At 60.6% G+C, this 21,262-nt stretch overlaps 7 protein-coding genes across 7 annotated transcripts; 1 reads left to right on the top strand and 6 right to left on the bottom strand.

Annotated features, from left to right (window-relative positions):
• Positions 1 to 1,597: 1,597 nt before the first annotated feature.
• On the bottom strand, positions 1,598 to 1,924 carry A1Q1_00059 (uncharacterized protein; the record flags this gene model as incomplete). The annotated part of the gene is made up of 2 exons (XM_014328900.1): positions 1,598 to 1,831; positions 1,889 to 1,924. 2 exons carry the CDS (start codon positions 1,922 to 1,924, stop codon positions 1,598 to 1,600), a joined length of 270 nt encoding a protein of 89 aa, XP_014184375.1.
• A 482-nt stretch (positions 1,925 to 2,406) lies between these two features.
• On the bottom strand, positions 2,407 to 6,727 carry A1Q1_00058 (uncharacterized protein; the record flags this gene model as incomplete). The annotated part of the gene is made up of 3 exons (XM_014328899.1): positions 2,407 to 2,679; positions 2,747 to 3,178; positions 3,311 to 6,727. 3 exons carry the CDS (start codon positions 6,725 to 6,727, stop codon positions 2,407 to 2,409), a joined length of 4,122 nt encoding a protein of 1,373 aa, XP_014184374.1.
• Positions 6,728 to 11,179: 4,452 nt separating this feature from the next.
• On the top strand, positions 11,180 to 12,689 carry A1Q1_00057 (uncharacterized protein; the record flags this gene model as incomplete). Its single annotated transcript, XM_014328898.1, has 2 exons — positions 11,180 to 12,288; positions 12,362 to 12,689. The coding sequence occupies 2 exons, from the start codon at positions 11,180 to 11,182 to the stop codon at positions 12,687 to 12,689; spliced, it is 1,437 nt and encodes a 478-aa protein (XP_014184373.1).
• Positions 12,690 to 12,913: 224 nt separating this feature from the next.
• Positions 12,914 to 14,835, bottom strand: A1Q1_00056 (uncharacterized protein; the record flags this gene model as incomplete). Its single annotated transcript, XM_014328897.1, has 3 exons — positions 12,914 to 14,333; positions 14,371 to 14,560; positions 14,733 to 14,835. The coding sequence occupies 3 exons, from the start codon at positions 14,833 to 14,835 to the stop codon at positions 12,914 to 12,916; spliced, it is 1,713 nt and encodes a 570-aa protein (XP_014184372.1).
• A 271-nt stretch (positions 14,836 to 15,106) lies between these two features.
• On the bottom strand, positions 15,107 to 16,182 carry A1Q1_00055 (uncharacterized protein; the record flags this gene model as incomplete). Its single annotated transcript, XM_014328896.1, has 2 exons — positions 15,107 to 15,651; positions 15,771 to 16,182. 2 exons carry the CDS (start codon positions 16,180 to 16,182, stop codon positions 15,107 to 15,109), a joined length of 957 nt encoding a protein of 318 aa, XP_014184371.1.
• A 761-nt stretch (positions 16,183 to 16,943) lies between these two features.
• On the bottom strand, positions 16,944 to 19,314 carry A1Q1_00054 (uncharacterized protein; the record flags this gene model as incomplete). Its single annotated transcript, XM_014328895.1, has 4 exons — positions 16,944 to 18,226; positions 18,416 to 18,611; positions 18,804 to 18,933; positions 19,148 to 19,314. 4 exons carry the CDS (start codon positions 19,312 to 19,314, stop codon positions 16,944 to 16,946), a joined length of 1,776 nt encoding a protein of 591 aa, XP_014184370.1.
• Positions 19,315 to 20,536: 1,222 nt separating this feature from the next.
• A1Q1_00053 (uncharacterized protein) lies at positions 20,537 to 21,097 on the bottom strand (the record flags this gene model as incomplete). The annotated part of the gene is made up of 1 exon (XM_014328894.1): positions 20,537 to 21,097. One exon carries the CDS (start codon positions 21,095 to 21,097, stop codon positions 20,537 to 20,539), a length of 561 nt encoding a protein of 186 aa, XP_014184369.1.
• Positions 21,098 to 21,262: the final 165 nt, after the last annotated feature.

Below are 21,262 nucleotides of genomic sequence, written 5' to 3'. Positions count from 1 at the left end.
TGAAAGCCCGATGGCGCCTTGCCGCAGGACTTAAGCCAGCAGGCAATTTCAGCTGCCTGTTGTCAGCTGTCTGTTGGTGGGCGATCAAGCTCACCTTCATTTCATTGGCATTGAATCTGCACCTTGCTGACAGAGTCAGCTGGCTCCCGGGGTAGAGAAAGCTCACATTTCCGAGTCACTATTCACCTGTCTCTCTGACACGTCAGCTTCGGCGCTATATTGAGGCTCACAGTCACGCGTCTCGCAGATTCACTGGTAAAGTTAGCTTCGAGGCCATGTCGTATGAAGCTCACCCACCTCTGTTATCTGGGCCGAGCATACTCGACAGCCTGCTATGGTCAGCTTCAACCCTTAAGAGCGTAGCTCACTCACACTTGGCCACTTCCTCCTCGCGCATCGTTTTGCGCTGGAAGTCAGCTTGTGGGGAAGCGATTGATGAAGCTTACCATCACATCGCGGACCTCATCTCGTTTGAGGGACTGCCGACGTCAGCTTCGAGAATAACCTAAGCTCACTGTCCCTGTTCAATGTCGCGAGCGGCCTGCGAGTGTCAGCTAGGATGTCGCGGAGTTAAGCTCACTTGTACTCTCCGTCAAGCGCAACACTGGGATGAGCTCAAACAGCGTGCCCCTCAGCTCACGATAAGTACTGCGGGTCAGCTCTGCCATCAGATGTGTGGTTAGCTCTAACCTCTTTGTGCTCGATCGATCTTGGGACTGTCAATGTCAGCTTGTAGAGAAAGAATCAGCTCATACTCTGCTTGAAGGCTATGCTCTGAGGTGAGCTGTTGCCAGGATTTGACAGCTTACGGAGCTCTTTGAGCCAGCTTTCGGTGACTTGGGCAGCCACGCGCCTCGGTGCGGTCTGTTGGAGTCAGCTCTGCCCAATACGAAGTTAGCTCACGATCACACTCACCGAGAACGCTGGAGTCAGCTCGGGAAGCTCTTGTGCAGCCCACTAGACAGGGCTGAGGGTTAGCTGGCAACGAAGCTAGAACAGTGTACCGTTCCGCTCTTCCATGGCTGTGAGAGGCACGCATTCTGTCGTCAGCTAATCTCAAGCGAATTCTCAGCTCACCTCGTACTCATCACATTTGTCTTTGTTGGGGGGAGTATAAGAGAAAGAGAGAGGAGAAAGATAGACTTGGTCTGTTTATGTAGACGTCAGAGGGGTTGGGACGTGGACGCTCCGTCTCATGCGCGAAGTTGCGAGGGGCGCAACTCTTGTGCGAGGGCGCAGATCCGGGGCAGATGCGGGGCGCGTGTGGCACACATCCTCCAGTGTAGCGGCTTGATAGCGCAACGACGACACTGTCTGTACATTCCCACTGCCCATGTCATGGAATCGTGAGAAGCGACGCCGTGTGCGAGGAGTGCAAGGATGGGAATAGGTTGTGAAGGACTCAGCAGACGTGCAGGTGGAACAATAAGGCCGTGTTCTGTTGCTTCTCGCCATCACTCCCTCATTCTCCCACCAAATCATCTTCTCACCGTCGACTCTCATCCCAGCTCTTCACCAGCATCACCCTCATCTCTATCAACACGATCACTCACTCGAAGCCCGCGCTATGGCTCCCATCCCCCAGCGCCTCAACTTCTCAGCCCCAACCTCCGTCTTCCCCCTCGCCTGGCTCCGCTACTTTCCAAGTGACATAGCCCGCTCCTACCCACCGCGGTACGCCTCGACCCTCCCGCTCGTACACCTGGAGACACTTGCCGACTTTCCAGACCTCCCCTCCGACTCGGCCCTCAGACCCCTCCTGCACCCTCCATCTCTCGAGCCCGGCCTGGAGCCCGGCCTCGAGCCCGGCCTCGAGCCCGGGCTTGGTGAACTAGTCCCGTGGTCTGTGGCGGGATACCCATTCGCCAGCGGGAACGGAGCTGGGTACAGCGTAAACAAGGGACACGGGGGACACGTAGGACATGGTGGGGCAGAGGGGGGACTCGAGGTGCACAGGAGGCTGGGTATTCTGACGCCGCGCCTCAAGGCGGATACATCGCCCTGGGGAGTCGAGGGGGCACGCCTGCGCCTACGCCTACGCCGCCCGCCGCACCCACACCTACACACCCACCCACACCCCAAGCCTCTCTCCCACCCGCAGCACCCCGCGCACCCCACGCACCCCGCCCCCGCCCCTCTCGCTCCTCTCGCTCACCACACCAGTGAGCGACCAGGTGCTCGGGGGAGATCTCTAGACGCTACTAAGGTGTGCTATGCATGCCCTTTATCGATACGTAGGGGTATACAGAGGTGAGCTGAGAGGTGCAGGGGTGCAGGGGTATCTACTGATCAAATGTTGACTGAATGGGAGGCGGGAGATGGTGACTAACCCAGGCTTGGCTAATCGGAGGTGGTGGCTTTGTTTCTTGGCGGCAGGTCGTGCTTAAGAAGTGGAACGTCTCCTTTCTACGCCGCAACCTCCTCGACGTGGGTTTCGGAACTGCTCTCCTCGCGGCGAGAGAGGCGCCTGCGCAGACGCACGAGGAGACCCTCATTCGGCCCCTCGGGCTCGGGGCCAGGCTCAGGCGCAGGCTCCTCGTACCCGGGCAGTTCCTCCTCTGTCTCCGGCACTGCAGCCTCGTCCTGGACCGGCCGGCCCATCCCGTCCAACGTCTCCGGCAGGTCGCGCGCGATGTACTGGGCGTACCGATCCTGACTCGGCTCCTCACCCCCAACGACCTGCGGCACGCTCACGCTGCACCACTACCTGTACTCCTCCGACACCTTCGACACCTACGCCGCGTACCAGGGCGACACGCCCGTGCTCGTGAAGCTCACCAACCTTGCCACGTTCGAATCCCCCGAGCTGCCCTCTCTGCTCGCCACTGTGGATCGGGAGCTGAGGCTCGGCGAGAAGCTGGAACAGCTGGGAATGGCACCGGGCCTGTTGGGGATGTATGGCTCGGTGCAGCCTGATCGCGCCCAGCTGCTTGTGCTGCTTTATGCCCAGGCGAGGGAGCTTACCCGCATCGAGAGACATGATGGGAAGATGGCAGAGATGATCGTGGGCCTGTATAAGCGGCTGCATGAACTGGGGGTGGTACACGGGAGTATTGGATGGCGATTCATCCGCATGCTGGGAGACCGGGTTTGCTTGTTCGACCTTGAGCATGCGAGCGAGCGGGGAGACCCCGACTGGGAAGAGAAGAGGGAGGAGGAGATCGCCATGGTCAAAGCACTGGTCAGGTGGAAGTGAGCATCAGTCGGCGTGTAAGTACAATGTATTATGCATGTTGTCACAACTAGTCTATGTGTTACTCTGCCCGCTCCCCATCGCCAGCTTCGCCGGCTAGGTCGACAAACAGCCCACGTCAAAGTCGTCCGTGAACAAATGGTCGAAGACGTCGCCGTGCGCAAACTGCGGCAGGGGACGCATGCTGACCTCGCCTGCGGCCTGGCGCTGCTCGTACTCCACCTCGTAGATGGCGCGGAGGGAGCGGATGACGTTGTACACGCCAAAGATGAAGCCGAGGTCGGGCTTTGTCGGCGACTTGGGCGGGAAGCGCGCGAGCTGCAGACCCGTCTTCGGATCCGTAATTGCCAGGTAGCCCTTGCCGAGGTTCGGGGGGTCCTTGATGTTGGGCGGGTACGGGAACTCAATGTCCTGGCCTGTAGTCGTGTGTGCAAAGTCGACGATGCGCACGACGATCTCGCCGCGGATCTTGCGTCCATCCTTGGGTTGCGCGACGTCGACAGAGCGCGACCGCCGGTTCTGCGTGTCGCGCGGGTGCGACGAACGGGAAGCAGTGCGTTGAGTTGGGAACTCACCCCGGTCAGACAGGTACCGCACGTGCTTCGTGAAGTGCTCCTGCACCTCGGCGTCGCCGTCGTAGATGAGCAGCAGCGAGCAGCCGTAAAACCGGAAGCCATTCAACTTGAGCAGAATAGCCGCAAGCGTGTACAGCTTCTGCATGAGGATCGGCACCTGGTCGATGAGCATTCGCCCGCCGTCAGACAGGAACGCCTTCATGACTCGCGGGAAGTCCTCCGTCTTAAGGGAACGACCCTTGTACTTGTTCTTGGCCATGTACTCTTGTGTCGCGTTGTTCCACACCTGCATGCCGCACATGCGGACGCCTAACGTGCGGGACGTCGTGGCATCGCACTTCTTGCGCTGGCTCTGCTTCTTCAGAGGTGTCGCGTCGTAGCCGTACTGGCGCGTTCCCATCTTGAGGTCGAGCACGCAGGGCTTCTTCAGTCGTCCCGTCAGGTCCTCCATGAAGATGAACAGCTCCTGTCGGCTCGAGTCGTCGACAATGGACGGTGGAATCGACGGCGACGGCGGGAACGAGCCGCCGTTGGGCAGGGGCGAACCCTCACCCTTGAGCGACTCGGCGCGCACAGAGTCGTTGCCCTTGACGGACAGCGTCTCCATTCGGTCGTCCTCGGATCGCGAAGATGCAATGCGCCGCTGGGTGCCGCGCGGAGGGCCCATCGAGAGGTGGTCGTCGTCCATAGCGAAAACACCGCGCTCGGAGCTGTCGTCCCGCCTGCCATCACCGCCCGTCTTCCGCCCGCCGTGGTAATTATCACCGCCGACAACCACATCGCTTCGTGACCTTCGGACCTCGGGCTTGTCCGAAGAAGAGTCACCACTGCCATGCGGCCGGCGTCGTGGCGTCGACTCGACACTGAGGCCATCATTCTCATGCTCGTCGTCCGCGTCGTCGTCCCCGAGGTGCTTGTGCGAGTGTGACCGGCTCTTCTTCAGCCTCTTCAGGGTCGACGCAAACACGTGGTCCTTCAGCTTATTGTTCACGGTTGTTGAGCCGGTGCCGCAGAACGGAGGGTGAGGCGAGTTGACGCCACCGCCGGCGGTACCCGGTAAGCCGTCCATGCTGGCGTACAGCCGGTTGTGTCGGTTCAGGGCGGGCGTCGAGCTGGTATGATGCAATTGTGGAACCTTGAAGCGTGCTTGCGGACTGGCGGGCGAGTGCGCGGGTGTCCACGGGTCCTCACGGCCAAGTCGGGCGGGGATAGCCGTGCCGTGATAAGACGAAGTCGGTCCGTCTTGGTCGTGCAGGGACAGGCGGCCGAACGAGCTCGAGGGCGAGAACGAGCCGTGATGCGACCCGAAAGATCTGGCCGAAGTTCCGCGAGGACCAGTCTCATCCTCACCCCCGCTTCGGCGCGATCGACGTCCACGGCTCTCGGAACCCGTGGACCTGAACAGCCAGTCCGGTACAACATGTCGGTTGACGTCGAGCATGACTTCCGGAACCTCCTCCATTTCCGTGTCGGAAATTTCAGACCTAATCGTCGCGGGCCGTCCAGCTGGTGTGGGGGGCACAGATGCGTACGGGGATAGCGTCTGATCGCGCTCAGCAGCTGGGGTACCCGAGCCCTCAGTGACCGTGCGACACGAACGTCGATAATTAACAAGCATGACCCCAAGGTATCGGGGGATGAAGGGGAGTAGCGCTGGGGCCAGTCGTTCGATGTCCTCGTAGATGATGTTCTCGCGGCCGACGAGAGGCTTGCAGATGGCGGCACGGGTGAACTGGTAGATGCTGCTGTGGCCGCCGACCTTGTGGCCGTATGGCTGCAGCGGCACTGCAATGTGCTCCTCGTCCGTGTCCGTCTCGCTGCCCCAGTTGGACAGAATCGAGTCGAGGTCGGAGGAGCTCGAGGTCGACCAGTCGTCCTCTTCCTCGAACGAAGACGTCGGCTGCTCGTCTCGGTTGAGGGTCGATGAACGGCGCGGGGAGGTGAGGTCGTGCTCAGACTGAATTTCCTCGAGTCGTCGATCGAGAGGCACGAGTTCGGACGGGGTCAAGGCTGGGCTCTCCGTGAGGATCTCCTCCTTCTTTGTCCAGGCCGGTTCCTTCAGGTGACTCCAGTCCGCAGGCGGCTCAGGCTCTTCTTTCAAATCGACTTCTCGATCTCGTTCGACGGTCGGGCGACGTTCCTGTGGCTTACGTGTCTCCTTGAACAGACCCATGCCAATGCTGCCCTTTCGAGTCTGCTTCACCTGCGCGCAGTGGTCCATGTCCTCCTTCGCTTCAGACAGAACACGCAGCGCAGACTTCGGAAGAGCGACTTCTCCCCCACCACTAGCGCCGCGCCGGATGGCATCACCTAGGCTGTTGTCGAAATGCCGTCCACCTAGCCGAACGTCGAGACTCGGCTCCTTCGACTTGCTCCTAGCAAGCGAGAACTTGGCGTCTGTCGAGTAATGCGGCAGGTAGAACTTGTTGCCGACGCTGGCGCTTGTGTTGGGCTGTTGGTTCGGGAGGCGTAGCGAGTTGGCGCGCGCACGGAACGTCTTCGGTCGAAGTGGGGAGCGTGAAGAAGATGGGCCGTTGGGTTCCTCGACCTGGTCGTCCTCCTCCGATTCCTCGTCGACTTCGTCCTCGGCTGGAACCATGGTGCTGCCGCGGCGGGCCCTAGACTTGGAGCGAAGTGAAACGGTGACGCTGCCGACTTCGGGGTCCTGATCAACGGCCTTCATCTTTCCCTTGCGGGTCCGGGAAATGGTCGGCGACAGGTTGGCCCGGTTTGTCGGGGACGGCGGCGAGAACGGGTATGCTAGGTCGCCCATCTGTGCTGTTCGTGAGGAGGAAGCTTTAGGAGGTGATGAGGGAGAAGTGACGATCTTTGTCGGGGGCGTTGCGTTCTGAAGAGGTGGGCGCTTGAGGGAGGAAGAGGAAGGCGGTGGGGAGGATTGGGAATGGGGTTGTGGAGGTCGTTGACGATGGTCCTCCGCTTGCTCGGTGACGGAGGGCATGGTTCAAGAGGTGGTTAAGGCGTTGGAGCTGTATATAGAGGCGCGAGTCAGCGTACGGAAAATGTTGGTGAACGCGCTTGCCCGTTGCCACCAAGTCCATCCGAAAGGGACCGAGTGGACGTGCCGGGCAGAGCCGAACTCACCAAACACCACGGTGGTGCAAGCAGTCAGAGTCATTCCAAGGGCTGTTTCCAGCTATGACGAGGGGGGAGGGTCGGACTGGGTGCTGTCTGCGAATGAATTTTGAGTTGCGGGTGGAGGGGAGTCGCGAAGGAGGGACGAACGTGGTGATCCCACGTTTCTGGAACAGCTGATGATAACAATCGCGGCCTTAAAGCTGAAAGGGGAAGGAGGGCTGGGCCTGGTGGGGAGGGATGGACAGGGACGGTGATGTGCGACGGGGCTGGAAGTGGTGCGTCAATGTGTGTTGTGCAGAGAGAGATTGAGTGGTGGCGTTGCAATGCGTGAGTGAGTGTGATGCAAGTTGTGAATGAGTCGCGAAGAGAGAAGAGCGATGGAATGAAGGGTGCGGCGGCGCGGGGCGGTGGGTGTGGGTGGACTTTGTTATTTGGTTTAGGAGTAGGTCTTGGAGTCGTGAGCCGCGAGGCTTAGGGCTACTGTAGGGCCTAGCCTGCAGCCTAAATGCACCGTGCTTCGCTGCAGTCTGTGGGCCGCGCGCGGGGATCGAGGAGCCCACGGTCAGGGTCCAGGCTTCCAGTCCCAATTCCCTAATCGCGCTAATGCCCTCCCATTCCACTTCCATCATCACTCATTAGCCATTCACACAGCCCGAATAGCCATATCTGTATATCTTCTATTCAGCTGCTTCCAACTCGCCGCAACCGGTCACCGCCGCAGCAATCATGCATGCTTCACCCGCACTCGCGCACTCCGACTCAAGCAGTCAGTAACCCGTAGCGTCCTCGAGCGCCGTAGCTTGCGTAGTACGCAGCCTTCGCAACCGCAACGCAGAACTGCGGCCGCTCTTCTGCCCAGCGTGCCCAGACGTTCTTCTGTTCGCGCTTCGCGCGTCATGTAGGCCATGTGAAGATTGTGAAAAAGTGGGAGCGAGCCGATCCCCCCTCCGATCGAAGTGTACGTCACTGCTCTTGTCACCTGGCGCCATGCCATGAACCCGTCAGCCAAGCCAATGCGAGTTGGTTTTAGGCTCTCAAAAAGATCATATTCGCTCCGCAATGTGAGGTTAAGCAGGCATGTCTGAACGCGCTGACTGCTTTCCAACTTTTCGTACGCCTGGTTCATCGTCTGCCGGCAGCTGCCGGATACGTGAGCGTCTAATTGCATTACTGGAAATAATGACTGAAGGAACGAGTTACTGCTTTCGAACAACCTCGGCGCAGAGTATAGTGACTGCGTCCCATTACCGCTCCATGTCACTCGCCCGCGCCTCACACGTGCGGCTAGCGTCGAGCCAGCGCCAACGTCAATGACGCCGCGACGCCACCGCTTCACGCCTTGCACACGCGTGTAGACCCAAGACCCCAATCCGTCTTCTCTGCGTTATCGGCGCGCAGCGGCGCCCTCCGGCGTCTGTTGGCGCTGCGCCGTCGCCCTCCTCGGAGCGCACGGGCCGTTGAATGATTAGCGTTCGCAGCTTATCTTTGTGAGCATGTTAGCGACGACTTAAGGGGTAGCACGCTGCCGCCGGACCACCGGATGAAACGGACCAGCAGACCCGGGTTCCTCTTTCACTAGCACGTCAGCAAGCAACACATCACATATCGCTAGAGTGCTGCCGGAGGGCACTAGTCGGTTTCAACGTGTTTTCTCAGGGAGGAAAGCGTGCCGACTGAATGCGGCGTGATGCGTGAGATGCCGGTCCGCAGAGTGCTCTTCTGCTCTGATGCTTCATCGTTGGCAGCGTTACGGGGGTGACAGCTTCCGGTGCCGGCGATCCTCAGGATGTGGGGTCGCGTCTCGCGTCGTGACTCGCTCGCATGACTGGAAGGTGCTGGTGACTCAGGAGGCGTGGTGGGCGTGATGTCCTGTACAACTCATGAGCTCATGAAGGTCGTGGTTGATCATCCGGCAGGGCTATCGTTATCTCTCGACTTCGCTCGCATCATTTGTGTGCCTCGCTCTTGTGTCCGTCATGAACCGTCATGGTAACCCTGAACCGATGTCGCATCATCTGCCATCAGGCCACCACGGCAAGGGAAGCGTTGCGACCTGTCACCATGCTCAGCTGGCTAAGGAATGCCTTGCCACCTAGACCACCTCGGGGTCTTCCTTTCACTGAACTTATCTCGGAATCTGAGCTACCCGCTGTCCAACCTCCTGGAGCCTCCCGCTGCTTCCCGTCCAACCAGAAACATCACGATAAAACACCAGTTCTGCAGCACGCCATCAGCCATATCATTGTCGCACATGTCTTGTCTGACATGAACACATGGCTAGGCCCGAGAAGCAAGTCGAGGCACCCAGGTGCACCGCATGCAGCGGTTAAACGGCCTGGCCGCCTGGGTTGCAGACAACAAAGAAGCACGTTTGATGCGCAGCACGTCCTCCAAGCCATGCGATCGCATGCGAGCCATCAACCAGATCCAGGCTGCGTATAACGACCGCTCTGCGATCTGCGAGATCTCGGCGCGGTAAGGGACGCTTCGCTATTGTGATGCACAGTGCCAAGCACCGTCGGGACCGAGGTCGCTCGAGTCACCGCACGAGCGCAAGTCAGACACACGCACTCGCAGGCAGCAGGCGACAAATACACATAACGACGCAAAGAACAACCAATACCAGCATGCACACATGCCCCAGGGTCTGGCCATTCCAGACCGGTGTTTGCATCATGTGTTGCGGTGGCCCACATCAGCCGGATCATGTTGGCCGCATTGGCCAATGGTGACGACCAGACAAAGGCTTGAGCGGTCCCGGTCGACGCTTCGGGACTGGGCTACGGTGAGACTGCGATGGCACACACGCAGACAGTCCGTTGCAGGCAGTTATCCACAAGAGACGGAGATCGATGTGTGGCACAGCGAACACAATGGTGCCGGCCTGCCACGCAAAGCTGCCGTCCAGCATGGCACACTCGGCGACCTCGGTGGACGCTTACGGCAGCGCTGACCTTGTGTCGCCATGCTTTACCCAGCACTGAACGCTCGGCATGCTCGTCGGCGACGATGAAAATCTTCATTGTGGACGTTTCTAGCGCTGTCTTTGACGGTCTCATTGTCGTTGTTGCCTATTGCAGCGCCTACAGTGCATGCAGACTTCCTCAACGCCGTGTTCGCAGTCGTGGAGAAGCATTCCGATATCCCCTGCCTGCGGTGATATCAGATATCGCGGATAGGCCTGCCAGCACGTGACCTCGTTGTACAAGTTCGGTCGTGAAGTAGGCGCGTGAGTCAGGGCCGGTGAGCCTATGGGACGACGACATTTGCCGCACACGGGCCCCGATCCCTGGGACCCTCACCGCTGTCTGCGCTCGGGCATGGCTACGGGCGGCGGCGGTGAGTAAGCTTTACCTGCGTCTCTTGTCGTCGTGTGGTTGGCTTGCATCTCGATCTCGCACTCTTGCATTCACTCGCCTTCGCACCTTTCCTTGCTTTTCCTTTCCTTCCTCCCAGTTCTTGCCTTCTGCCTCCCCCCGGCTCCCAGCGCTCCAGCTTCCACATTTAAGGCGCCGCCGCGACCGCTGGGCCCACCATCTTCTTCCCCTCCGCCTTTCTCCCACAGCGCAAGAGGCTCATCCCTCTAAGCTCCCGCTCGCTTTTCCGGGGCGGCGACGCCGCCTCCAGCGCTCAGCCTTTGATCGCGACACGACTCCATCCGTGATCCTCGACAGCCTCTGTGAGTATTGCGACCCATCGTACGAATGGATTTGGACCCGCAAAAGCAGTGCGCCCTCAGGCCCGCCTGGCGTACCGTGGCAGGGCCCGCCAAGCCAGCGTCAGTGGCCTGCGTGGTTCCCCGCGGGAATCACCGCAGCAGCACCGCTGGCATCACACTACCAGCAAACCTTGCGATGCGATATGAAGATATTCAGAAGTCGCGACAGCCAAGCGTGCCGGCCCCATCCTACGGGTTGGGGCTAGCAGAGCAAGGCGACAACATGTGCTAGACTTCATGCACCACCCTCTGATCGCATCGCATGTCACGCTGTTTGTGTGATGGCCGTAGGCGCCGGCTTGACCGAAGGCCACCCGAGCCCGCCACCGGCCCTTCCAGAACGGGCTCAATAACAGTGGCTCGCACCCAGGCAGCCATGCAAGCCATGGCTCGCCAAGCCTGTCCCCATTCCTGCATTGCATCCAGGCGCTGACGACAACAGTTCCCTCCTTTGCATTCTTCATCCTCCATCCCTTCCTCCATCCTTTATTCTCCACCATGCCCTCGACACCATATTCGGAGCTTCCCTCGGGCTCACCACGACGATCCGTATCCTTCCGGCTACCCGGGTCGTCCAGTCACAGCCGGCGCCAGAGCATGGTTCCGGATCCCGAGGAGATGGACCGCGCTTTCGACGACGATGACGATGAGGAGCACGACTCACACGAGGGTGCGCGCCTCCTCGGCGGTCCTGCTCAGCCTCAGCCGACATCGAGCGCCAACTCGCGCATGCCTGGCGACTACGACTTCGATCGCGATTACTTCCTCCCGCCGCCGGGCTCACCGCCACCATTCGAGGACTACTCGGCTACGAATCCTGCACCGGGAAACAGCAACGGTATTGTTCCCTCGTCAAGTGACGTGCGGCGCCCGAAGCCGCCCCGACACTTCCTGGGCGGCATCCTCCCGCTCTCGTTCCTTCCGCGGCAACGAGGACAGGACGAGCACGCCCACGGTCCGGGCGTCGGAGGCGGGCAGTCGGGAGTGTTTGCCAACCTGTCCGCGCGCCCGGATGGCCAGCACGGCGGTGAGGGCGAGGAGGGCTCCGAGTGGGCCAACGAGAATGAGCTGAAGGACGCCCCGCCGTCATACCAGACCGCGCTCCGAGACGCCGTGCCGCCCTACTGGGACACCACTGTCGTGCTCCCTTCTTCGACTTCGCCGTTCGGCCCCCTCTCGTCTTCCATCTCGGGCGACGAGATTCTCATCGACGGCATGCCCGCTGGCAACCTGTTCGGTTTCGTCTGGAACTTGGTCGTGTCCGCCGCGTTCTGGCTGCCAGGTTTCCTTCTCACATACGTCCTGCACACGACGCACGCCGCTAAGCACGGCTCGCGTGCCGGTCTCGGCGTCACCCTCCTCCGGTATGCGTTCCATCTGCGCTCCGTCGCCCAGGAGCTGTTAAAGGCTGGCCACTTCCCTGGCGAGATGGAGGTCGTGGACCCTGCCACGGGCAAGCTGGCCGGCGACAAGCAGGCCGAGGACATGCTGAAGAATTTTGGATCGACCATCGAGTTCCCGCAGCCCTGGTCGCCGCCTGCGGAGTGGGGCGGCGGCAACGAGACGTACATCATCCACTCGCTGGAGGAGGCCGAGCACATTGTGCACAAGTACAACCACACGCTGCTCGACGTGGTAGGGCAGAGTGCGCCCGAGGTCGGCCGCACCAACGAGTGGTTCTCCTTCATGCTCATGATCATTGGATGGTTCCTGATCCTGGCCAGCATCGGGGGCTGGCTGCGCGTCAAGCGGTTCGAGTACAAGCTCCAAGCGGCGCAGCGGGAGGGCGAGGCTGCCCAGCGCGCCGCGCGCGGCGAGGACGGAGCTCGAGCCTCACCCCGCCGACGACGACGGGGACATCCCCACCCGCGGCCAGGTCGGCCCCACCCAGCTCGCCTACTACACGGCCGCAGTCACGCAGGCGCTGAACGGCGCGCGCGAGATCCAGCGCGGGTTCTTCGGCATGCGCGGCCCGCGCCCCCCCGCGCGCGGCGATACGCTCTTCGCGGGCGACGACGACGAGCAGGACCTCCTCGAGGCACAGGGGTACGGTCTCGAGCCCATGTCGCAGGACAGCCCCAGCCGCCGCCGCGGGCTCTGGGGATAACACGCTACACTCAACGTTGTAAATTTCAGTTGTATACACACTTCTTTTCCTCCAACCCAACCCAACCCAACCCAACCCCAATAGACAACAAACCATTTTTAAGTGATTATAGGATCCGGACGCGATCACTCTAGACTTCTCTCTCTCTCATGCTAGGATTTGCATTGGCACTGGTTTCTTCTGAGCTGCATTGGAAAATTCTACGTCTACTAACGTCTCGCGGACTAGTTTCCCGCGAGGCCCTCAAAGATGAGCGCGAGACCATACGCGCCGGGGTCGGGGACGTTCTCCTTCTTGAGCTGTTCCTGGTCGACGTAGGCTGCGCGGCCGGACGTAGCAGCGAGCTTCTTCGTGTTCTCAGCCGCATCCTTGGCCTTGCCCGCTGCCTTTTTTGCGCCCTCGCCGTCACTCAGCGCATCCGTGAACGCGACAAGGGGGTCGACGAGCGTGCGGCTCGGGGGCCGGGCTTTAGTGTATCCGAGCAGCGTGTCGCGGGCCTTGGCGGCAGCGTCGGCCCACTGCTTTGCGCTGACTTGCCCTCCACTGGCGTCGCCGGAATCAAGGGCCTTGGCAAACGCACTGAAGAAGATGGCGTAGAGCGCACCAGACGTGCCGCCCATGTCGCGCTCAATCGTGTCCGAGACGGTGCGGATCGAGTTGACCACGTCGTCGGGCTTGACCTTGCCGCTCTTGATGTCGCGGAGGATCGCCTCGGCTCCCGCCTTCAACGTCAGGCCACAGTCGCCGTCGCCCGCCACTGTGTCGTAGCGCGTGATCTCGGGCTCGGCCTTGATCACTGCCTCGCATGCGCGCTCGATCGCGGGGATGAACTCGGCCCCGGCCTTCAGGTTCGAGGCGGGGCGCTGCTCGGCGCCCGCACTCTTCGGCGTGACTTGCGGCTTGGAGCGGGGGACCGTCGGCCGCTTCCAACCCGGCGCACTGCTGTCTGCGTCGACGCCTGCGAGGATCGCGTCTTTTGCGTCTGCGAGGCGCAGGAGCGTGATGCTGAAACCAGGCATGTCGAGCGAGGTCATGAACGTGCCGACGAAGAGGCGGACAGCCTTGATGCCTGCGTTCTGGACGGCGTCGAGGACAAAGGGCACGAGGCCAACCAGCTCGAGCTCGCTCATCCCGCCCAGATTGTTGAGCATGACGACAGCCTCATCACCCTTGGCCCATGGCACGAAGGCGCGCTCCTTGTCCTCCGTGTCGGTCAGGAGCTTGACCATGTGGTCGATCAGCTCCTTCTTCTTCTGCTGCGGGTACCGCTTGAGTCCCGGTTCGTTGTGGATGCCCATGCCGAGCTCGAACTCGCCCATGGCCATCTTCTCGCTGCTGTCCGGCTTCGTACCAGGCACGTGGCAGTGGGCGAACGAAGCTCCGATCGTCGCGACATTGTCGGCGACTGTCTGGGCCAGCTTCTTTACGTCCGCCAGCGACTTGCCCTGCGCTGCTGCGTGGCCGGCGACCTTGTACACGAGCGTCGTGCCAGCGAGACCACGACGGCCGACAAGCTCGCCCTGCGAGCGCGGGACCGCGACGTCGTCACCGACGACAAGGAACTCGACATTGCTCGCCGCACTCTCGCCGGCCATGCCAAAGTGCAGCACGTCGCCCGTGTATCGCTTCACAATGACGAGAGTGCTGAAGTCAGTTTCAGCTTGCGCGCCTTACAACTCACCCCTTCTCGTTCTCGACGAGCGAGAGCGCACGGCGCACCTGGTTCGCGTTCGGCGAGGCAAAGATGTTGCCGCCGACAGCGGCCGTCAGCGAGTTGGTGCCGACCATGCCGGCGTGGGAGGGCTCATGGCCTGAGCCGCCGCCCGAGATCAGCGCGACCTTGCTCTTGTCGGGAGAGGCAATATGAAGGACTGTGCGTTAGCTATAGCCGCTGTTCTCAAAGCTGGGAATTGAACGGCAGGTTAGAGATTTGGATGCTCAGAGGTGAGGAGTGCGTTCCTTCCGTTGAACGGAGGAAGACATCTCAGCTCAGGTGGGAACGTGGGTGGGAGGGAAGCCAGGGATGTGAATGCCAGAACTCACTGCGGTACTCCTCATCGACGCTGACGGTCGAGTCGGCGCAAGCCAGGCCGCGGAGGTAGTCGAGGGGGAGCTGGGCAGCGTCGTCGGCCCAGTGGGAGGTCATGGTGGATGGTGCAGAGTCAGCATGAGCGGACTGCGGACCGCAGTGTAGTGCGAGTGTGCCGAGTGTGTGACTGGCCGATTCAGTCATCTGACGTAGCCGCACGCCGCACCGAGTTACTGCCGAGCCGTTAGTTGCCGATCCCTCCCCTTCCCCATCAACAGCATAACAGCACCCTCGAATCCCCGTTTCATCACCCGCCCTCCGATCACGGAGCCTTGCATGCTTCATTCACATGCATGTTATCACTTCAGACTACAGCGCAGCTAGCTACTTAGAGGATGGCCTGCGCGTTCGGCGGCGTCGCAATGCCGCCGACAATGTTCAGACCACACGAGGTGAAGAGGAAGGTGTACTGGTCAAACTCCTTGCACTTCCTCGCCAGCTCGCGGAGGTCGAACAGCTCGCCCAGCGGCAGTCCCCACCCGGCAAGGAAGACCTCGTGGATAGCAGGCGTCTTGAACGTGGGCGGCCAGGCCTCGAACGCAAAGGTGTCGGTCGCGACGGCGGGGAACTCGTTGTCCCACACCCAGCGCATGAACTCCTCGCTGGCCTCGATACCCACCGCACCCTGCATGGGGTCGAAGCCCTTGCGGCCCTCGTCGCCGCAGCCCTCGAACTCCTCCGTGAAACCGGTACGGACGAGGATGATGTCACCAGAGGCAAACTCGATGTTCTTCCACTTTGCGATCGCCTGCAGCTCCTCCAACTCGATGCCGGTGCGCTTCATGCACTGCGGAGCCTCCTTGCCCTGCGACTTGCGGTACTCCACCACGTCGAGGAGGTGTGCACGCGAGGTGATCGGGTGCGTCGCAAAGTCTGTCTGTCAGCGGCCACTTCTCCGAGGTCGTCGGACTTCGGTCCGCCATGCCGGCAGGCGCTAGCCCACCACGCCCAACGCCCTGCGCTGGCCCTCATGGGGCTCTCCAGTTACTCACTCTGCACCTTGTACTTGGTGACCTTGGGGTCGGCCGCCTGCTCATGCGTGAGACCGCCGTGGTAGGCGTACTTGCCCTTCTCGGGGTAGTTCTGGTAGGGCACATGGACGAATCCGTCCCACTGCGTCGCGCACTGCGTGTTGAGGTGGATCTCGTCGTCGAGATAGTACCCGTTGTCGCAGACCTTGTGGGTGAGGCCGGCGCGGTGCTCGTTGATGTGCGGGAACGTGTTGATGGGCAGGTTGAGGCCGACACGGATACCGCGCTTGACGGCAGCGTTACCGCGCATGATCGACTCGGGGGTGATGTTGTTCAGCTGGCCGAGCTCGTTCTCCTCGCCCCACAGACCCCAGGAGTTGAGGGGCGGGCCGGGACGCTGCTTCAGGTCGTCGAAGGAGCAGGGGTTCGGCATCTTGAGAGTAGTTTGTGAAGTTGCAAGAGCTAGGATATGAGCGAGGTGCACTTAACCATGAGGTGGGCAGCCACGGCTACTATTTATGCTCTAGGATGGCTGAGTACGGCTCGTGATACCCGTACCATGGCCAGGGCTGGAGACTGCGAGACCGGACACATGACAGGGTGGGCAGCGTGGCCGGTGTCCTGCGCCTTCGCGGATGCATGGCCGACATGACCGAGTCGCCGATTGTCGTGTGCAATGATCCAGACCGTCCAGCTCCGTCAGTTTCACATGGTAGTACCCCAGTCCACAGCGATCGGTGTTTCCGCCCTGATCGCTGATTGCTTAACGGATCGGCTGACGCAATAGACCATGAGTGGGCGCGCATTCCTCGCCTTCCGCACCAGAACCGTACTTGGCACTTTGCCTCATTTCTGCGTATCAGTCGCCGACATCTGTGAATACGCCGACACTGGGATCGGCATACAAGCTCGTTATCCCCACAGCTTCCGTCACTTGAATGGTCATCGCGCTACCGGCCTAGCGTCAGCGGCCAACGATGTGAGGTTGCTTTGCCAGGTAGCCCAGTCGAACTTGATTCTTCTTCACGGGATTAACATTTCATGCCTATTACAAAGGATTACCCTTCAGACTGTGGCCAAGATGATGATGGAGGGGGCCCTACTAACTAGACTAAGAGACTTGAAAAATTAAGAGGAGATACGTTTGCTGGGGTAGATACCTGTGTAGACAGGTGACTAAGTTGATTACTAAATTTAGTTGGAGAAGAGCATGCGGTAGATGCGGACGTAGAGGGGCGCCCTGGCACGCTCGGCACGCCACGCGCGCATCTCCTCGACGGTGAGCCAGACCTTGCGGCCGGTGTCGAGGTCGATCTCGTGGACCTTCTTGGGGGTGGTGCGCTTCCAGATGTAACCGATGATCCAGAAAGCAATGACAATGGGGAGGGCAATGTAGGAGAGGAAGAAGGTCTCAGCGGCCTTGGCTCCACCCTGGTTGCCTCCAATAGGCCAGACGGCGATGTAGAACTGAGCAATAAGAACAAGGACAATAAGCGAGGCACCGCAAATGGAGCCGTAAATGCCACCGAGAGCGCGGAAGGGGAGCTCCTCAACGGAGTGACCCTGGAACTTCCAAGCCTGGCGGAAACGAATGTGGGTGATACAGATGGCAAGCCAAGTGAAAAGTGTGGAGAGGCCGGACAGAGCAACGAGCCAGTCGAAGACCTTGGTGCCGACATCGGAGCAGTTGATGTAGGCGAGGGGCGCGAAGGCGCAGATGAAGGCGAGCGAGTAGGTGGGGCGACCCGCCTTGTCGATGAAGGTGAAGCAGCGGGGAGCGTAGCCGGTCTCAGCGAGAGCGGTCAGGGTACGCGATCCGGCGTAGACACACGACAGACCGATGGAGAGGACGGAAACACAGATGGTGACGTTGAGCAGGTGGTTGACACCGTTGATCTTGGCCTTGTCCATCATGATGACGAAGGGAGAAAGCTGGGCTCCAGTGGCGTTGGGGTCAACAAGCTTGGGCTCGTTGTAGGGGACCGCAAGACCGATGATGAGGAGCGAGGTGATGTAGATAAGAGTGATACGCCAGAAGGTGTTCTTGATAGCGGAGGGGAGCGACTTGCGGGGGTTGGGGGTCTCAGTCGCGGCGAGACCGACGAGCTCGGTACCGGCGAACGAGAACGCGGCAGTGACGAACACCGAGCAGACACCCTTGAAGCCGTGAGCGAAGGCTCCGGGGTCGTAGAAGTGGTGAGCACCGAGGTACTTGTTGTAGGCGCCGTCGCTGGGGCCGCCACCACAAATACAAACGATACCGATGATGATGAAGATAATGACAACAGTGAGCTTGAGGGCCGAGGACCAGAACTCCTCCTCAGCGTAACCAAGAGTACCCAGGAGGGTGACAAACATGATTACTGCCCAGAATACTGTGATCCAAACACCGATGTTCACGGATTTGGTCCAGTAGCCCATTGTTGCGCCTGCTACTGTAATCTCGAGCGGCAGCACGACAGCCCACTGGAGAACGTCTGTGGGGGAGTGTCAGCATGGGGCTCCTCGCGTCGGCGGAGCCGGACCGAGTGTTCAGGGCAGGTGCGGAGCCGAGTCGGGATGCTGGCGGACGGGGCGGAATAGATCCGCCTCCCCATTTGTCCAGCAGCCGCGGCTTGCTCTTCTGCTCCTGCCTCGGTAACAGCTTGTGTTTGTGGAGTACTTACAGTTCCAACCGAAAGCGAAAGCGAAGGACTGGTCGAGCATACGAGCAGCCAGAGTGTAGAAACCACCAGAGACAGGGTAGAGAATAGCCATTTCACCGAGAGCTTGAGTGACGTTGATCAACATGACACCCATGATAATCCATGCAATAAGGATACCGGCGGGACCACCAGTAGCGAGCGATTTACCAGAACCAACCTTATCATGTTAGCACGGGGTGTACGCATGTGTGAGACAATGAGAAGTTATGGATCCGGGGAAAGGGCTAAAAATACTGGAGATTGAATCGCCACTAGGGCTGAGCTAGGCGCGGCCACTTGGCACTTGGCGCTTGGGCCCATTTCGCTGGGGCAGTGTCTGGGAAGAAAGGGTGGAGAGGAGAATACTCACGAAGAGACCCGTACCGATGGAGCCACCGACAGCAATCATCTGCAGGTGACGGGGCTTCATCTTCTGCTGGAGCAGCGGGTTGTCATGGGCGACAAGCTCGAGGGGAATGTCACCGTGAGCCACGAGACCACTGTAGGGCGTTAGCGGGGAGCCAAGCGGCGGGTGTGGGCGGGGCGGTGGCTGCGATCTGCGCGGCGACTTTCGCCGGCTGGCATGCCGCTGCCGATCATGACGGAGAATCAGACCACATGGGCCGTGAGTCTCACACTGCGCCGACTGCGGCACAGTGGCCAACGGCAGCCGCGAAATCACCAGCGTGTAACGCCAAAAGCAGTGTCACTCACCGAGTCGAACCGGGGGCGCGCTTGAAAGACTCGAGGTTGAGACCGGCACGCGTCCAGATGGACTCCTTGGAGGGGTCATAGTAGTCTTCGGCGTCGGCGGGCGACGTGACGAACACCTTGCCGGTGTCGCCCTTAATAACGTCCTTTTCAATATCGGACGAGGACATGGTGGTGAAGGGGGTGGTGAGGCTGGGGGGGGTTTGCGATGTCTCTACTTGAAGGAAAGAAAGAAAGACAGGAAACGATGCCGTCGCTGTACGAGGGAGGCGTGTGGTCGGTGGTGACTAGGTGCTAGCGCTTGGTTGGGTAGAGAGAAGCGCCGTGCTGGCAGCAGCAGTGGGGAGAAAGAAACAGGAGGGCGCGTGATGCGTTCTTAATAAAGACTGCGGGAGAGGTGTCGAGCTGGACGTGCTGGGTCGAGCAGGTGAGCAAGGCTTGGCCTGGGTCAAGCGGTCGGAGCGGAGAGGGCCAGGCAGGATAGCAGGAGGGGATGTCGAAGGGGATCTCTGGTCCTCGGGCCACGGTTCATCCTTTCCTGGGATCCCTTTCCTTCGTCCGTCTGCAGTGCACTGGGTTTCCCTTTCCCTTGATCTCGATGCTCGTCTGGCTGCAGCAAGGCTGGGCTCGCTGGTTCGCACCCTTGCATTGCAATCTAGGCGGTTGGGTCAAGGCTCAGTGGTAGTGCGCGGATAGCGGCACGATGTGGTGAGCACAGGGAGAAGCGCGCGAGGACGGGGAATCTGTCGGGACAGCTCGTTGGATGGCCTGGACGGACTGCCGGTTCAGGCGGACCCGCCCAGGACGAGCGATAAAGTGGTGAGTGCGTGCCTGGCCATGGCGGAGTGGGGTATCTGCCAAGAACACACTAAAGTCCAAGGCACGGGAGGTATCAGCGTTCCATCAGTATGTCGGGGGCCAGCCCTTCCCTCCTGCCTGGCGATGCACTGTGCTCGTGTTCGGCATGTTCGGGGCTTGCATGGTTGGCTGACGAGCGTTGTCGCAGCGTGTCGTGAGCCCGACACGGAATGGCGCGAACTGGTTTACCGGTTCGCTCGCCGCGGTCCTGCCGGACAGCATGCCGGGTGAGACCACAGTGTCTTGACGGGTTATTGGTCAACGGCCTGCGTTAGCCGGGCCTTCGTTCGTCCGCCTCAGCAAGCCAAAGCCTCCCCTCCCCTTCCACCATACGCTTTCAATCAGCCTGTGGCGTCCGCCTGTCCGCCCCACTATCAGTCCACTGTCATTCGCTGCCTCTATCAGCGATTCCGCTCTCCTTGCTTGCATATGCACAATGCACAGCCAGCACGCACTCGCGCTCGGTTCGGCTATGCGTGCAATCACTCTCCTTCATTTGCATGCATTTGCAGTCCAGAACGAGCCTGGTCCCCCCTAGCCTCCTTCCCATCCCATCACGCCCGCCGCGCCCGTGCCTGTCCGTCCCACCTGACCGGGCTGACAAGCCATGAGTTCTGCCCGTACAGCCCGTGTCCACTTGCCGTAGCCTGTTCGCCTCCTCGCCATATCGCTGTGATAGCCGTGCTGTCCGGCGATTCCTTCGTGGTTGCAGCCGGAATCGCCGGCGGGGGGCGTTTGGCAGGAGCAGAGTTGGCGCAAGGACCCGGTGAAACCGCATGCGACACTGGCGTGGTTGGCGTGTGCTCCAGGCCGAGCGCCCAGGACATCCAAGCCGAAACCAAGAGAATAGCGAGCGAGGGGATCACAGGAATCACGCAGGACATCACGGCCCCGAGCGTCGAGCGAGCTCACGCTTGACCGCGCGCTCGCTCTCTCTTCTCGTAGCTCTCGAAGCCATTCTGTCCCAGCAAGGCAAATAATCGCGCAAGCGCCGTTTGTCGCATCCCATCCTCTTTGAATCCTGGCCTCCTTCCTTCGTCCGCCTTGTTCCTGAAGACGTTCCGCCGTGCAGACGCAGCGAGGCTCGCCAGGCATGCCGTGTTGTAGCACGCGCTAATAATATATCCTGGCGTGCTGTCCGTCGCATTGTTGTCCCGGGTCAGACGAGCGGCGTGATTGGTCCAGCCCAGAGAGCGCAGCAAGACGCTAGGCCTGGACGCCGATCAACGGGTCGCTCGCTAGTGGTTTTCGTGGCTGCAT

Source organism: Trichosporon asahii (genome assembly GCF_000293215.1).
Source record: "Trichosporon asahii var. asahii CBS 2479 unplaced genomic scaffold scaffold00002, whole genome shotgun sequence".
Lineage (NCBI taxonomy): Eukaryota > Fungi > Basidiomycota > Tremellomycetes > Trichosporonales > Trichosporonaceae > Trichosporon > Trichosporon asahii.
Note: the sequence above shows the minus strand (reverse complement) of the source record. Positions and strands in the feature narration are given on the sequence as shown.